The following is a 16,592-nucleotide window of genomic DNA, read 5'->3' as shown; positions in this document are numbered from 1 at the left end:
TTCTTCAAGCCATGGCGTGCAAATCTTTATGTAACCTGGATATCTTTGGTTTACAATCACACAAAATCTGTCCAAGTGTTAACGTACTGTACCTGAAGGGATCTTTATAAATCTCTGCATCTCACTTTAAGTTATAGCCTCTCCTTCCTGTTCCTCCAGACAAGGATTTTTAAAATTATTTTTATCCAAACAATATGTGTTTCTGGTTGATGACTGATGATTGTAACATACTAACTTGAAGGCAGTTTTACACTGTGCTTTTTCTTTTTCTTTGTTGTTCTCAGCAAATAAACAGAGACCGTTTCTCCAAGACCTTACTCAAAGCACGGGGGCTGGGGATTTTCCTGAAAGTGTGCACGACTTTGTGATTGACTTTTGCCAATCACACCGTGATTGGAGAAGCTGCAACGGGAGCGGTGGAAACTTGTAAACTGCATTGCGAGCTGCAGGTGGTGCCAAAGGAGCAGAGATATGTTTCTGAAATTACTTAGTTTATGTAATATTGTCAGAAAATAGGGAACATTTCAGTAAATATGACAAAAATAAAGTTAATAACTGCAACTTTCAAAATTTGACGCAAGGCAAATTAACTTTATGTACTTCATACTTCGATTTCACTTCCAGACATGTTAATCAATAAGAATTGGCTCCCCACCAATCAATTCAGGAATTTAATCACAAAAATGTTTTTTAATACATGGTACAGTTTATTAAGAAATGTATGGTTTACTTAATTTACAAAATTAAAGACAAGGATCTTGAGGACAATGTTTGACTCTATTACATTATTACTGGCTGATTCAAAAAATGACTGCACTTTTTCAGCTGTTCTGATTTCTAAGCAGCTAAATGAAAAAAGGAAAAAAAGTTGATTTGGAGCAGATCCGAAATATTATTGCAACAAGTAACTTTTCTTATGAATGTAAAAACAAGTAAAGCAACAACAAAAACCGTATTGCTCAGGTTCTGCATTGATATTTTTGTCTAAACTAATACAGTGAAGAAAATGTGAAAGAGCCTCAATGAAAACATGAACTTTTAAGAGATAAATCCAAATGATCATTTCAGAGTTTAAAATGCAGACAAATTTCCAGCTTTCTACATAATGGTATTATTCTGAACTCAGGCGTGTTCACTTAAAAGACTTCATTCTAGTCCAAATCTGTTAGGAGATATTTAAACAAGCAGCTGCACCGTCCACCAGGTCTCATTGCAATACTTCAGGAAATATGCAAAGTTGACACTCTGACAAGTTTCTTTGTCTGCAAGATAACGTCACTGTAGTTGAATTTATCTTTGCTTAGCTTCACCTTCAGATGACGTAAACCATTTAAAGCATCTACTGTGAAGTCATCTAAGTCATCTAAGGCCACAAGTTCCTCCAGGCTTCCTTGTGTGTGGAGTCCCTTTTTATGGCTTAATTTCAATAAAATCACACTGAACTGAAATATGAAGAACATGCATTAAACTATAGATGTTTCATAAAATATGATAACATATGATATGATAAATATGATGATAACATACAAAGGCACACTGGCATGTGAATGGGTTTGTAATTGTACACATTTTACAGTGCAATAATGGAAGTGACGCCAAAGACTCTGTATCATGTTTACCGCAAATGAAAAATAAAATAAATGCATGTAGGTGTAGAAGTCAGAATTTATTTTGTTGCAAAAATCCTGCTCATTAAAAGCATCTGTTGAATGAACTGAGAATAGAAGCAAGTTGAGCAGGAAGTTGTTTCCAGGAAATGATTCTTTTTCATCTGAGAATGCACTTGGGAAACCCCCTGAAGTACAAATGACACAAGTGAAGGAACAAAACCTTGCACTATAGTTGCACTATAATCATAATTCAACTCTCTTTTAAGTTTAATTGAAGAGGTTTATTGCTGCGGGTAGGGAGGATTTGCTGGTGCTGAATCACTGCGTTATGAAGAGGATGCTCAGGGTTGTCCATGATCTTTTCCACTATGAAGTATTATCTTTCACATAATCATCTCTAGAGGCACCAGAACTGTCCCCAGAACAGAACCAGCCTTCTTTATACGTTTTTTCAGTTTCTTTAGGTCACCGTTTCTGATGCTGGTCCCCAACAGATGCCTGCAGATGTGATTGAATTCTCCACATCAGATTTATAGAAAATATTCAACATATTACTGTATACCCTGAACGACCTAAGCTTCCTAAAGTAGTACGGTCTGCTCTGTCCCTCCTTATAAACAGCATCAGTGTTGTATCTGCAGTCCAGTCTCCAGTCCACCTTCACTTCTTCTCCCATGATAGAAAAAACATTTGCCTTAATCCTGACTCCCCTGAAATCCCTTGACCCCTCATTTACACACACACACGCACGCACGCACGCACGCACGCACGCACACACGCACGCACGCACACACGCACACGCACACGCACACACACACAGACATTCATGTAATCATTAGAAACATCTTGTGAAAGTAGGTCAAGCTAGGACAGTATTACAGTTTTGTCTATGTTTGATCATGACTTGATTTCTCTGCGTCAGTTGCATGCTTTGGTCCGTGCAACTGCGATAGACTAAACCGGGGAACTCATCGAAGTGTGAATAAACATCTTTGATTTCAAAGTGGAGGTATTTTTTAAATGTTATACCCTGCTGCTGCGCCACATACAACACAACCTAAATACTCTACATGCATTTTACACTCTCATTATGTGAGAGTTTGTTACATAACAAATATTGATCCAATAATTAAATTACAAAAGAGAGCCATAAGAATTGTAAATAATTCAAAATACTGCAACCCAACGAACCCACTCTTCATTAAACTAAATACCTTCAAATTTGTTGATCTAGTTGAGCTAAGGACGTCTCTTATAATTTATAAGGCACACAACAACCTACTTCCTTACTGCATTCACGAAATGTTTTCACCCAGAGAAAGTCGGTATGAACTCAGGGGAACTTGTATGTTTAAAAAAATAAAGGTAAGGACAAACTTTAGAAGTAGATGTTTTTCTGTTAAAGGGGTAAACTTGTGGAATAGTCTCTGTGATGAGCTAAAAATGTGTAATTCTATTTGCAAATTCAAAAAAATGTTTAAACTTAGGGCAATTGATAAATATAACCAAGAGCAGCTTCTCCTGTAAATCCTCTATATCACATGCTTTTGTTGTAATTGATCTCTGTAATACCTTTTATTTTGATTTGTTGTGATGTGACGTATTGAAAAAAAGGGTAGGCATTATATAAGCTACGGCTTCAGTCTACACCTTTTTTGGTTCATTTATTTATATATCCAACTAACTAACTAACTATAATTATAGAGTGTCATTATAAATTAAGTTAAAATTATTGTCTCTGGCTGAAGAATTGTCGTCAGACATGTCAGACATATCAGATTCTGGATTACATGGGTTTAGCGATAGACAAGCAGAGGCCAATAGCTTTAGTAGAATTCAGCAGACCTGAATTACACAGAAAAAACACGGACCCACACACGCACTTAAATTTATCAAGTCTTTATTTCTTATTATACAATACAGACTCCTTGAGAAAAAAAAATGTCAGGCTGAAATAGTTTGAAAAAAACTAAACTTACATATAAATGGGTGTACCGGTAATCAAATTTGAACACACCTCCAATCCTTATAAAAGTTTGAGCTGAAGAAACGTGTCAAACGTGTTTCTTCAGCTCAGTTTACCACCTTCAGGCCAGCTTGTGTGATCATGATGAAGACCCTAACGCTGATGCTCCTGCTCTTTCATGTTGCAACTCCAGGTAAGATCATGCCGCAGATTAATTTGCTGTTACCACTTATTTCATTTTACAAACATTTATTCTCTGTTTTGGACCTGTCTGTGTGTCAGCGCTCAGGTGGAGCTGCCGACAAAGAAAAGTTTGACACCTTGTAAAAACAAAGGGAAATGAGCATAAATGAGAGGATATAATATTAATTAATTATTAATTAATTAATACATTTATAATATTATATATATGTATATAATATAATTAATAATTATTAATTAACATATTAACAATGTATAAAAAATAATACATTTAAAACATCATAGCATTTAATCTATGACTTAAAACATATGTTGAACTGACATTTTATTTTTAATTTTTTTTTTTATTGGAGGCACAGTATCACTTTCCTTTTCACTGATTTTTTTCCTGAACTTTTCATAACCACCACGAACCCTGAATTTGAAGAAGAAGCTTTGCAATTTTCTAGACTTTAATAGACATCTGTTATCAGTTTATCAGTGGATGCAAAAGATCACAAGGCGCTAATAGCAGCATTAACAGCACAACTGAGCTCAGGGATGTTGGTCTTTTTGAATACAGGCCTTAAATGACTGAATTATTCTTTTCTTGCAGCAAAATACTATGTGGATGTTGATCAGCTGATATCTTCTGGAATTCAAAATATCGAGGAATTCATGGTGGCAGGAATTGTTGAAGGGGTCACAACATTCTTCTACGATGACACGATGACAACAGCTAAAGTCACACATGGCTGGATGAAAAACCTAGTAAAGAATCACTCTCAACCGTGGGAAATCTTCATTCAGGACTGCATAGACTCCAAGCCCGTCTTCGAAGCTGAAACTGAGAATTTTAACAAGAGAGCAAATGAAACAGGAGGTAGGTTACGGATTTCTGTTTAGTCTAGGTTAGCCTAGACCAGGGCTCGGCAACCCAAAATGTTGAAAGAGCTGTACTGGACCAAAAACATAAAAAACAAATATGTCTGGAGCCGCAAAAAATTAAAAGTCTTCTATAAGCCTTAGATTGAAGGCAAATGGTGAAAGGCGAAATGTTGAGAAAAAAGTCGAAATGTCGAGAAAAAAGTTAAAAAAAATTTGAGAAAAAAATCGAAAATGTCGAGATTAAAAAAGGAAAAAGGAAGAAAAAAAGAAGAAATAAAAGAAAAAAAGAGGAAAAAAAGGAAAAAAAAGTCAAACATTTTTGAAAAAGCTCCAGGGAGCCACTAGGGCGGCGCTAAAGAGCCGCTCTAGAGCCAGGTGTTGCCGATCCCTGGCCTAGACTAAACTAACTAGACTAGGTTAGCCACCTTCACACCTCTCCCCATCCCAAATGTATCATAGGTAGAAAATGACCATATAACAACACGCCATTTAACTTGACAATCTTTATTAATAATAACAAATGTACTGTAAGTGTAGATACAGTAGTTTGACTGTATGAGTCAAATACATTCAACAAAATTTTACCTGAAATAAATAAATATTCAATAAACTTCAACCTGAAATAAATAAATATCAAATTAAAAACTTCAACCTGAAATAATGAATAAATATTGAATAAAAAACATAAAACTGAAATAAATAAACAAATCTGAGTCCATCAATTACTCATCAAGAGAAAGTTACTTCCGCCACCTCAGTCCCCCACAAAAAAACTCAAAGCATGTGCTACCGTGCAAATGCGTCCCCCGTTGGTAGATGAGGTCCTAGGTGTTATGCATTTTCTGCATGCATTTTATATATATATATATATATATATATATATATATATATATATATATATATATATATATATATATATATATATATAAATAGTACAGACCAAAAGTTTGGACACACTTTTAAAACACTTTAAAACTGATGGCTTTTGTTGCATCTCTAATTCAGCACATGCAAGTATTAGCAAATATTCTAGCATAAATTTAAAATAACATTGAAGATGTAAATATTTGTTTTCTTATCAAAAAAAACTAACATCAGAGTGATAAAGGAGTGGAGATTCTCACTGGATTATTGGAATTGACAATTGATCCGTGAGAAGATATGAAGTAAAGAGCAGCAGATGTGAAGAATTCTTCAATAATCTTCCCATCTTCTGATCTCTCAGGTGGTAACGTCATCCAGCAGGTTGTCGGCTGTGAATGGGATGATGAAACTAACGAGGTCGTTGGTTATATACGGTATGGGAACAACGGGGAAGACTTCATCTCGTTCGACATGAACACGGAGACGTGGATCGCGTCAAACGCACAAGCTGAGACGGTCAAACAGGAGTGGGATAAAAACAGCGTGCGTAACGAGTTAAGGAAAAACTTCCTCATAACCGATTGTCCCAGGATGCTGCAGATGTCGCTGAGTTACGGGAAGACATATCTGACGAGAAAAGGTAAAGTTTAAGGGGGGGGGGGGGTTGTAGTTTTTTTGTGAAATGAAATGACCCTTTTCTCCTCTTTCCATATGTTTTGCTCTATTGCTATTTTATGCCCTATTTGGTTTACTTTAAACCAAATGTTATTCTCAAGCATCCACAGATATATCAGTCTGACCCAAATTTGGCAAAAGTATAATTGTATTTGTATATTTTATTGCAAACTTATTCGACTTTTATTGAATTAGGTGTCTACCTCTCACAGATGTACTTTCTAAAATATTTCAGTGGTAGAAAATAAAATGTATGCCTATGATTAGACGTTTTGTGAAAAAACTGCACTGACTGTCACATAAAATCTCAAACCCTCAATTTAATAATGATTCAAATGATCTCTCCAGAGCTCCCTTCAGTGTCTCTCCTCCAGAAGACTCCCTTTACTTTAAAAAATAAAACATCTGGTTAGGACAAGAGAAAAATTAACTGTATTAAAAAAAAATAAGAATAACATAAAATAAATAAATTGTAATCTTATAATGAATCATTTTTCCAGAGCTTCCTTCGGTGTCTCTCCTCCAGAAGACGCCCTCCTCTCCAGTCAGCTGCCACGCCACAGGTTTCTACCCGGACGAGGGCCTGATCTTCTGGAGGAAGGATGGAGAGGAGATCCATGAAGGTGTGGAGCACGGAAACATCCTTCCCAACCCGGATGAATCCTTCCAGATGAGTGTTGACCTGAACGTTTCATCAATCCCATCTGAAGACTGGATGAGATACGACTGCGTGTTTGAGATGTCTGGTGTCCAAAATGTCATCATCATGAACCTGGACAAAGATGTGATTGAGAGCAACTACAAGGAACCCGGAATCCTAGGCAAAGCAGGTAATAATAGAATAGAACAGAATAGAGTAGCCATTTCATTGTCAATAATAATAATAATAATAATAATAATAATAATGAATTGTATTTAGCAATCTCAAAGTGCTACAGAGCAGAAAATAAAACATGAACATTTTTAAAAATATATTTAAAAACAGAAAAGTCTTACTTTATTCACTTCACTGGGATCTTTCTGCAGCAGTGACACTGCAGACAGTAACACATAATCCTCGTCAATCTGCTTTTCAAACAATCCCTTTGCCAAAGCTGTTACCGACAGAATAAAAGCACATTTCATGTGAACAAATGACACATTATGAATACAGATGAATTTGGACAACTGACCAAATGTGGTCACGTCAGTAGAACTACAGTCGGGTTATTAAAAAAAACAGTTACAATAGAGGTCTTTTAATGTGGTCCAATAACCCTCTAGAGTGGAACATCTTGAAATTTCAAGGATTTTATTGAGTGCCTTATAAAGGGTTAAGAAAACCCCCCTGGAGTATGCTGGAAGCTACAACTGACACTAGATTAAAGCTGTTTCTTAAATCAGTTGGTTTGGTCAAGAAATTAAATTCACTTGAACCCCTGAAATTTAGTAACAGTGGCAGACCTCCGAGAAACACAGAAGAAGTCAGAGGAAATGCTGTGACTGTGTCAAAAACGCTTCTTCCTGAATCGACACCCACTGTCATCAAAAAGAAGCTATTTCATACCACCAGAATTAAAATGTGCAGAATTTGTTTCCCTTCATTTCTTTCATGTCTTTCACTTTTATTTTCTTTTTTTGTGCAAAATTGCAATTAAGGAATACTGGAAAAACTCGGAAAACACATATTTACTCATTAATTGGTGTAAAGCTGTCGTTTACTCACTAATTGTTGTGTAACATTATGAAAGTATTGATGAACCCCACATGTACAATTACATGCTAATGTACAATAGCATGTAACTCTTCTCTAAACTGCTTTGTTTGTTTCCTGAACAGTGAATCTGTCGGAGATTAGCATCGCCGTCATTGCTGTGATGGCTGTTCTTATCGTCATCATCCTCGCCGCATTAGGATTCATGACTCACAAAAAGAGGGCGGTTAATGGTAAGAAACTGAAAGAATTAACATTAAAACTGAATGAAAGATTGAGTCTAAATGTAAAGCTAATACCAAGCCTGAAACAGCTACCTGACAGATCAACCAGTGGTTGGGTTTATTGATCATTTAATGTTGTGACTTTTAAAAAATAAGAATGATGAGAAACTCAAACAAGTGAAAACTGAATCTAGACTTATTAGTGAACTAAGGCCCGAAGGAGCAACCAGCAAGTACAAGATTCAGTTATGTCATCACTCTGTGTAAAATAAAGAGTCATAGGAAGCTAAGAAAGTATTTTTAGGATTTAATATTGAAGGAATGATATTTATAAAAAGAGAAAGAATCATCTTCTCAAATACTAAGTTGTAAAACTAACAGTTTTCTTCTTCTTTTTTAACTCCAGTAAGACCAGATACACCATGTAAGTAAAACTTCTTCCTATTTTTTCTTGCACTGATTTGATGGATATTTATATAAACAAAGTTTTTGTATTTTCAGGCCAGGATTTACTTGAATAATTCTGTCTTTTTGAATTTCACAGCCTCTGACACAGCCTCTGACACCATCTCTCTCTGAAACCAGGCGGTTAAAAGCTGCATTGTGCACCAGCACTGCAAAATGACCTAAATCTGGCGAACATGAAGATATGTGACACATTTATAATTAGCTGAAGAATCTAAATTATGTCTGTTTAGTTCATTTGTTCAAAACAACTAAAGGTTTGAAGATCCCTTTCTGTTTGGTAACAGCCATTTTTTTCTCTCCTCGTTTTATATTTAAATCTACGACGGAGTATTAGGGCCAAACTAAGACAAAAAAAATTTGGAAATTACGAGAATAAAGTCATAATATAATGAGAATAAAGTCGTAAAATTACGAGAATAAAGTCGTAATGTTGTGAGAATAAAGTCGTAATAGAATAAAGTCGTAATATTACGAGAATAAAGTCGTAATGTTGTGAGAATAAAGTCGTAATAGAATAAAGTCGTAATATTATGAGAATAAAGTCGTAATATTACGAGAATAAAGTCGTAAAATTACGAGAATAAAGTCGTAACATTACGAGAATAAAGTCGTAATGTTGCGAGAATAAAGTCGTAATATTATGAGAATAAAGTCGTAATATTATGAGAATAAAGTCGTAATATTACGAGAATAAAGTCGTAAAATTCCGAGAATAAAGTTGTGACATTACGAGAATAAAGTCGTAAAATTCCGAGAATAAAGTCGTAATGAATAAAGTGGTAATTTATGAGAATAAAGTCATAATATTATGAAAATAAAGTGGTAATTTATGAGAACTCTAACAGGAAGAGCAGTCTTCTCCCTGTGTTAAAATGAAGAATATTTAGCATCTTGTGAAGTTATATTTATAATATATTACAACTTTATTCTCGTAATATTACGACTTTATTCTCGTAATTTTACGACTTTATTCTCATAATCTTATGACTTTATTCTCATTACATTATGACTTTATTCTCGTAATTTCCTTTTTTTGTTTTTTTGTCTGGCCCTAATACTCCCTCGTATAAATCATTGTTCAGTAGTCTAACTAAATATTTGTTCTCATGTTTCATTATATAATATATATTTTAACTGAATCATAAAAAATGTGTTTACTTCATTCACAATATTACAAACAAGAATAAATCACAAACATAATCTCTGATTCATGTGTCTGTACATTTTTCTCATGTTACACCGCGGTAAATAAAACCTTCCCCGTTGTGGTTGCCATGGTAACCAGTCTTGTAGATGTGACTCCTGCAGCATTAGCTTGGTTTCTCTGTGTTCATACAACTATCACATTGACACTGGCATGAACCAGTATCATTGATATTTCCTGATAAAATGTGTTATTGAAAGAAACTACACAACTAAAGCACTGACCCTGCAGTTCTGGTGTAAAATATCTGAGATTAACGTGTGAAAATGGTCCACCTGCGTTAGAAGCAGGTTCCAGTAAACATGGTTTGGGTTTTTGCCAAAGAATGCTGGTGAAACTGAAACTGAGCCAAGAAGAAATTAAGCAGGCAGCTTTTCTTATGAGGGTTAAAACAACACGAAACGCAAGAACAACAAACGTTGCTGAGTCATACCGGGTCAAATTCTGTGTGACATGATACTTTGAAGACTTGAAAACCATGTAGGGACTGGTAACAAGGCTTTTGAATCTCAAGGACTGCACTTTGAGTTTGTCACAGATGACTGAAATTCTTACTTTATATCCATCCCCCTGCAGAGAAGATTATTTTAGCTGCTTGTATCTGCTTTCAGTCCCCATCCACCGTTTATGATCATATCAGAGGGTAGAGATCACCTGGTAACCAGAGAGACTTGCCTTTAGCTCACTTCTTTCTAGACCAGAGGTTTTCAACTGGTTTTGCCCCGCAGCGACCACCATTACAACCAAGAAGCAACTCAGGGACCACTGCTTTTGGGGATGTTTGTTTTATTTTGCACCTTGCTTTTAAATAAGAGTATGGGCCTATATAGACTATTTATTTGCGTCAGTGTCTATTTTTATTTGCACCTTTTGATATTAAAAAAAAAGGAAAAATGACCAATAGGAAGCCAAGAGGGTTTATAATATTACAAAGTTCACGCCTTGTATATATATATATATATATACAAGGCATATACAAGGCATATATATATATGCCTTGTTACCTATGGAGGATTTTTTGTGCCAAAATTAAATAAATAAATACATCATAAATTAATTAAAATGGGAATGAAATATATCATTAATTAATTAAATGTGTCATTAATTAATTACAATTAGAATGAAATATGTCATTAATTAATTAAAATACAATTCATTTTAAGTAAAAATATATATTTATTATCTCAGCATTTAATTAATTAATGACACATTTAATTAATGATTTCGTGTTGCGTGTGAATCATGAAATGTAAAACTGCATTTAATTAATTAATGACACATTTAATTAATGATTTCGTGTTGCTGAATCATGAAATGTAAATGTAAAACTGTCAGTTTCACTCGTCAAACTCAGTGGGCGGGGCTAACGCGAATCCAGCAGAGGAAGCAGAGGAACTTCCTCTGCTTTACACGCTACATGCTCGGGGTCAGCAGGTCCACATACTCTGCAAGGTTGAAGATATCGCTCACCAACTCTCTACAAAGTTCACGAAAATCCTCCGAACTCACAGCTGTCATGTTTAGAAAGGCTTCCCCTTCCACCTCCAGTTTCAGACCAAAGCAGACAGTGGATTCCACTGGATTCGCGTTAGCTCCGCCCACTGAGTTTGACGAGTGAAACTGACAGTTTTACATTTACATTTCATGATTCAGCAACACGAAATCATTAATTAAATGTGTCATTAATTAATTAAATGCAGTTTTACATTTCATGATTCACACGTAACACGAAATCATTAATTAAATGTGTCATTAATTAATTAAATGCTGAGATAATAAATATATATTTTTACTTAAAATGAATTGTATTTTAATTAATTAATGACACATTTAATTAATTAATGATATATTTCATTCCCATTTTAATTAATTAATGATGTATTTATTTATTTAATTTTGGCACAAAAAATCCTCCATAGTTACCAACATGGTAATAACCATTAATATAAACAAACAAAAAAAAAAGAGATGTCAAACTTGATTTTTTTCTTCCAGTAAAAGTTCTTATCACAGCAAACATGTAAAGACAAGGGGGAATTTGGAGACTGAGATAAAAATCACATGACAGAATCATAAAACCACCTTTTGTTTGTTTGAACACACCTCCAACACTCCAACAAATGAGTCAAACACACTCTAAAACTCCTCAGCGTCTGATCATGAAGTCTCTGCTAATGCTGCTGTTTTTCTGTAACACATCATCTCCAGGTTAGATCATTTTATTAATTTCATTATTATTTATGAAGATGTTTTATTTTCCATTATACGCCAGAATAACCAGAATCTGAATCATTTTGTTGAGCTTTTTTTTGTTTTATCTGGGTTTTATATTTCCAATGTGTCTCTGCTTCTTTCTAGTTATCTGACTGACCATGTTCTGTGCATTAGCAGTAAAATCAAGTTTATTGAGTTTATTAACCTGTTCATGATAAATCTATGTGATCCAAATAGATGTCAATTTTATGTGTAATTGTGATAGATACATATATAATAAATTAAGCTTAAATATTTCTGTGAGGCAGGCAGCAGGCAGAGCTCCTAATCTGCATTTAACTGGTGTGCAAAGATGAAACAGGAGAAAGTATGCAGCCCTCAGGCCCTCAGGACAGCAGTGTCAGAGATCAAGCTCCTGTACTTCACTGTCTGTGGTTGGTTTTGTGAGGACTTCCTCACGAGACTGAAGAAATTTGAAGTAAAATATTCAAATGAATCAAATCTGATTGTTTCACAGCAAAATACACCCTGAGGGTTGATTATGTGCTTTCCACCCCGGGTGTCCAAGATTATTTGGTGGCTGAAGATGTTCAGGGAGTTACAACGTTTTATTATGACAACCTGATGGCAACAGCCAAAGTCACACATGACTGGATCAAAGAAGTGATAAAGGATGATCCAATCGAGTGGGGGACGTTCATCCAGAAGTGCCTGAATTACAGGCCGGTTTTAGAAGCTGAAACCAACAGTTTTAACCAGAACCCAAACCAAACAGAAGGTACGTATGATACGGAAAAAAGGTTTGATTTCTTATTCTTAAATTCAGTTACTCTATTTAAATAATCTATGTGCATTTGTATATTTTGACCTTTTTGAGTAACTTCATTGTCAATTGCATGTTCATGATGACGGAATTTTTAGAACTTATCAATAATAATAAATATAATAAGAATTCTGCAATGAAATCCTGACAGATCATAAAGTGAAATTGAGCATCAGGCGTTGATACTATATTCCTGAAGACATTGCATAAACGACAGCACCTGCGCTGAATTGTTTTAACTAACTGATTTTCTCTCTCTCAGGTGATCACGTCATCCAGCAGATTGTCGGCTGTGAATTGGATGATAAAACTGATAACCTTGATGGTTTTATAGTGTATGGTAATAATGGAGAAGACTTCATTAGCTTTGACATGAACGCAAACATGTGGATCGCCTCAAAACCGCAAGCTGAGAGAATTAAACTGAAGTGGGATGAAAATAAAGTCCATATTGAGGATTGTAAGACTTTCCTCACAACAGTTTGCCCCATGCGATTGAACAGCTTATTGACTTTTGGGAAGAGGTATCTGGATAGAAAAGGTAAATACTGATGGCCTCACGGTTTTTAAAGTACACATAAAGCGTTATATGCTTTTTTTGTTTAAATAACTTCTAATAAGGGCATAATATGGTGAAAACTAAAATAGAGGGAAGGAGCTCAGCAGCTGGCTCAGATTAATTCTGGATTATTAAATCAGATAATATTGTTAGAGAAATTATTTTATCAAACATACATGGCTTTGCTAACCAATTTATCATTTGTATTTATTTTACACTGTTTGATGCTGTAGTATAAAAAAATAATGATGCTGGTAATGTGAAACATTAATTTAGCTGATTTGTACATTTCACTCTCCACTTCATAAACTATACAGTTAAAGAGGGGGTTGTCAAAAACAGGTCCACGTTTGAATATCAGGGACTTTAACTTTTCTTTATCCTTCTTACTTTTTAACACGTCCATGGACGTTGGTGTCATGAGTTTAACCAGATAACTCATTGCTGTGGTTTACTTCTTCGGCCGTTTTTTTACTTTCTATGTCATTGTTTCAGTCTGTGCTTATGTTGCTGCCATAATTTCCTTAATTAAAAAAAAAAAAAAATGTATTTGGCCTGATTAGGGTTGAGGACGAAACAGATAAACCAGTCATGCTGCCAGAAAATAAGGCATAAAACATCTATGTTCAGAATGCACACAGTGCATGCATTTTAGATATGAAAGAACGCTGCATAAAACCCAAAAAAGATTTAATCTTATAATGATTTAAACCATCTCTCCAGAGCTCCCTTCAGTGTCTCTCCTCCAGAAGACGCCCTCCTCTCCAGTCAGTTGTCACGCCACAGGTTTCTACCCTGACGAGGGCCTGATCTTCTGGAGGAAGGATGGAGAGGAGATCCATGAAGGTGTAGAGCACGGAAACATCCTTCCCAACCAGGATGAATCCTTCCAGATGAGTGTTGACCTGAACGTTTCATCAATCCCATCTGAAGACTGGATGAGGTACGACTGCATGTTTGAGCTGTCTGGGGTTGAAAATGTCATCATCATCAAACTGGACAAAAATGTGATTGAGAGCAACTACAAGGAACCTGGAAAAGAAGGTAAATAAGCCAGTAAAAAAAATTTTGTTTTTAGTTTCTTAGAAAAAGCTTTTTTTTCCTGTTAAATGATGATAGACGCTAAATTATATTTCATCATCCAGAAGGTTGAACTGTAAGAGACAAAGAGAAAAAATAGGGGTTTCAAAACAATCGATCCTTAATTTGCCAGAGCATCAGTGTGTGGTGAACTTCTCTTTCAAACTCCACATCCACAGGAAGGACTTTAGAGAGTGTAGCATGCTCTCTGACAAGGCTGGTTAATAACAACAGGATTGAAACATTTGTTCAGCTTCATTGGATCAAAACTGTAGATAAAATATAATAGAACAAGTCCAGATATAACAAAAAAGAAAAGAAAAAGCACACACACAAAAAAAAAACTCACCAATCAATGGGCTTCACTCACTACCTTCCACCTACCTTTAGGTGGAGGTAAAGTGTATATTTTAGCTTCATATCTTCAAATTTTACTCTGAACACGGACACTTTCCTGCATCATCATCATCATCATCATCATCATCATCGTCGCCCAAAGTTGTTGTTTTGGAAGCATAATTTTCTTTTATTGTGGTGGAACAAAGATCATCAAAAGTTGACAATAGAATAATTACTGAGCTGTATCTAATTCTTCTCTAACCTGATGTGTGTTTGTTTCCTGAACAGTGAATCTGTCTGAGATTAGCATCATCGTCACTGCTGTGATGGCCATTCTTATCGTGATCGTCCTCGCTGTTTTAGGATTTTTGACTCTCAGAAATAGGACGGAAAACGGTAAGAAACGCGAACAAAAAAACTCAACTAAATAAAAAACCTAGAAAAACTGAATCTAAACTTATTAATGAGCTCAAACTGGAAGAAGCAAACAGTTATTGGGTTTATTAATTACTTAATATTAAAGTCATCATATTTAGAAACTAAAAGAATCATTTTCTGTAAGTAAAATTCTGTCCTTTTTTCCAGTGAGACCTGATACACCATGTAAGTATCATTTGTATCTTCTTGCAATGTTTTAATATATGATGTATGAGCAAAGTTTTTTTTTATTTTCATTCATGATTATTAAAACATCTTTGTCCTTTAAATTTTACAGCTTCTGACACCGCCTCTCTCTAAACGACTCGATCCAGAAACCAAACCTGCATGAAGCACCAATGTTGCATATACTCACGCCCGCCGATAGGGGGGGACAAACGGGTCTGTTGTCCCGGGCCCAGGGTAGGGGGGGCAAAGACCGGGAAAAAAAAATAAAATAAATAAATAAAAAAATTCTCATTAAATTATGGAATTATTTTTCAAAATGTTTCAAAATATGCCTATTTGTGGAAAAAAATATGTAGTATTTGAGTTACATAAAAGCTTGTTATTTGTTTTCTTCCTAATTGTCCTTGTGGTCAAGAACCCCCAACACAAAAATGGTTTGGCCGCTGATCAAAATTTGATGTTATCATTTAATTCAACCATTAGAATGGTCAAAATGTCCGGTCAGCACAAGTCCGGTGCTCAGAAAAGAAGAGAAAAGAGAAGAAGAGAAGAAGAAAATAGAGGCCTCAGAGATTCTCTACACAAATATTTTAAAAAGGTGGTGACGGTGAAGCTGGAATTAATAAAGTCAGCGTAGAGCAAGGTAAGAAACAGCGGAGCCAACGTTTACCAACCTTGTAACTTAACCTAACTGGCTAGCTCTAATGTTAACGTCCATTAGCTTGTATAAAAACCTGAAGAGCAGAGGGAGAGGAGAGGAAGAGGGAGAAGGAGAGATCCGGGTGCAGGGGGGCCCAAGACTGTCAGCTGGCCTGCATATACTATCTGTAAAAAAATACTTTTAGAAAGTAGAAAAGTGACTTGTTTATGTGACTTGTTTATAAAATGAATAAGTAAGATAACATAGACTGAGCCTTTTTAGCTAATTTGTTAAAAAATAGCTAATTTGTAAAAAAATGGTAAAAGGTTGGAAGAGCTTTTTCTATTGTTCCAGAAGGTTTATTCCTCTTTTATTAACTTGTATTTATATATATTACTGTAAGTTTCACTGTATTGGTTCTTTTAATTGAACCACAACAAAGATCTTTTTGTTGATTTACAATGTTACACACAAGAATCACTCATAAAAGTTTTGATTCAGCTGTAGCTCTGTAATGTATAAATTTTACTTGTAAACCTGTAAATAAAACACTATCTGT

At 35.1% G+C, this 16,592-nt stretch overlaps 2 protein-coding genes across 3 annotated transcripts; both read left to right on the top strand.

The window, feature by feature from the left end:
• The first annotated feature begins 2,913 nt into the window (after positions 1-2,913).
• Positions 2,914-9,541, top strand: LOC133460694 (major histocompatibility complex class I-related gene protein-like). 2 transcript variants are annotated; one of them, XM_061741423.1, is made up of 7 exons: positions 2,914-2,975; positions 4,373-4,639; positions 5,870-6,148; positions 6,684-7,013; positions 8,002-8,109; positions 8,507-8,524; positions 8,645-9,541. In XM_061741423.1, exons 2-7 carry the CDS (start codon positions 4,435-4,437, stop codon positions 8,677-8,679), a joined length of 975 nt encoding a protein of 324 aa, XP_061597407.1. In that variant the 5' UTR covers positions 2,914-2,975; positions 4,373-4,434; the 3' UTR covers positions 8,680-9,541. The 2 variants fall into 2 exon arrangements, with proteins under 2 accessions (XP_061597407.1, XP_061597406.1); XM_061741422.1 differs by lacking the exon at positions 2,914-2,975 and adding an exon at positions 3,702-3,769.
• Positions 9,542-11,905: 2,364 nt separating this feature from the next.
• Positions 11,906-16,539, top strand: LOC133460693 (major histocompatibility complex class I-related gene protein-like). Its single transcript, XM_061741421.1, has 7 exons — positions 11,906-11,980; positions 12,504-12,764; positions 13,072-13,350; positions 14,092-14,412; positions 15,076-15,183; positions 15,373-15,390; positions 15,503-16,539. Exons 1-7 carry the CDS (start codon positions 11,932-11,934, stop codon positions 15,523-15,525), a joined length of 1,059 nt encoding a protein of 352 aa, XP_061597405.1. The 5' UTR covers positions 11,906-11,931; the 3' UTR covers positions 15,526-16,539.
• Positions 16,540-16,592: the final 53 nt, after the last annotated feature.

Source organism: Cololabis saira, chromosome 15, assembly GCF_033807715.1.
Source record: "Cololabis saira isolate AMF1-May2022 chromosome 15, fColSai1.1, whole genome shotgun sequence".
Taxonomy (NCBI): Eukaryota; Metazoa; Chordata; class Actinopteri; order Beloniformes; family Belonidae; genus Cololabis; species Cololabis saira.
The sequence above is the reverse complement of the archived record's forward strand: the minus strand, read 5'-3'. Positions and strand labels throughout refer to the sequence as shown.

Coding starts and splice junctions, on each gene's coding strand:
- LOC133460693 (XM_061741421.1), top strand. CDS start 11,932: ATGAAGTCTCTGCTAATGCTGCTGTTTTTCTGTAACACATCATCTCCA. Junction 11,981..12,503: donor CTGTAACACATCATCTCCAG/GTTAGATCATTT, acceptor ATTGTTTCACAG/CAAAATACACCCTGAGGGTT. Junction 13,351..14,091: donor GAGGTATCTGGATAGAAAAG/GTAAATACTGAT, acceptor CCATCTCTCCAG/AGCTCCCTTCAGTGTCTCTC.
- LOC133460694 (XM_061741422.1), top strand. CDS start 3,718: ATGATGAAGACCCTAACGCTGATGCTCCTGCTCTTTCATGTTGCAACT. Junction 3,770..4,372: donor CTTTCATGTTGCAACTCCAG/GTAAGATCATGC, acceptor CTTTTCTTGCAG/CAAAATACTATGTGGATGTT. Junction 6,149..6,683: donor GACATATCTGACGAGAAAAG/GTAAAGTTTAAG, acceptor TCATTTTTCCAG/AGCTTCCTTCGGTGTCTCTC.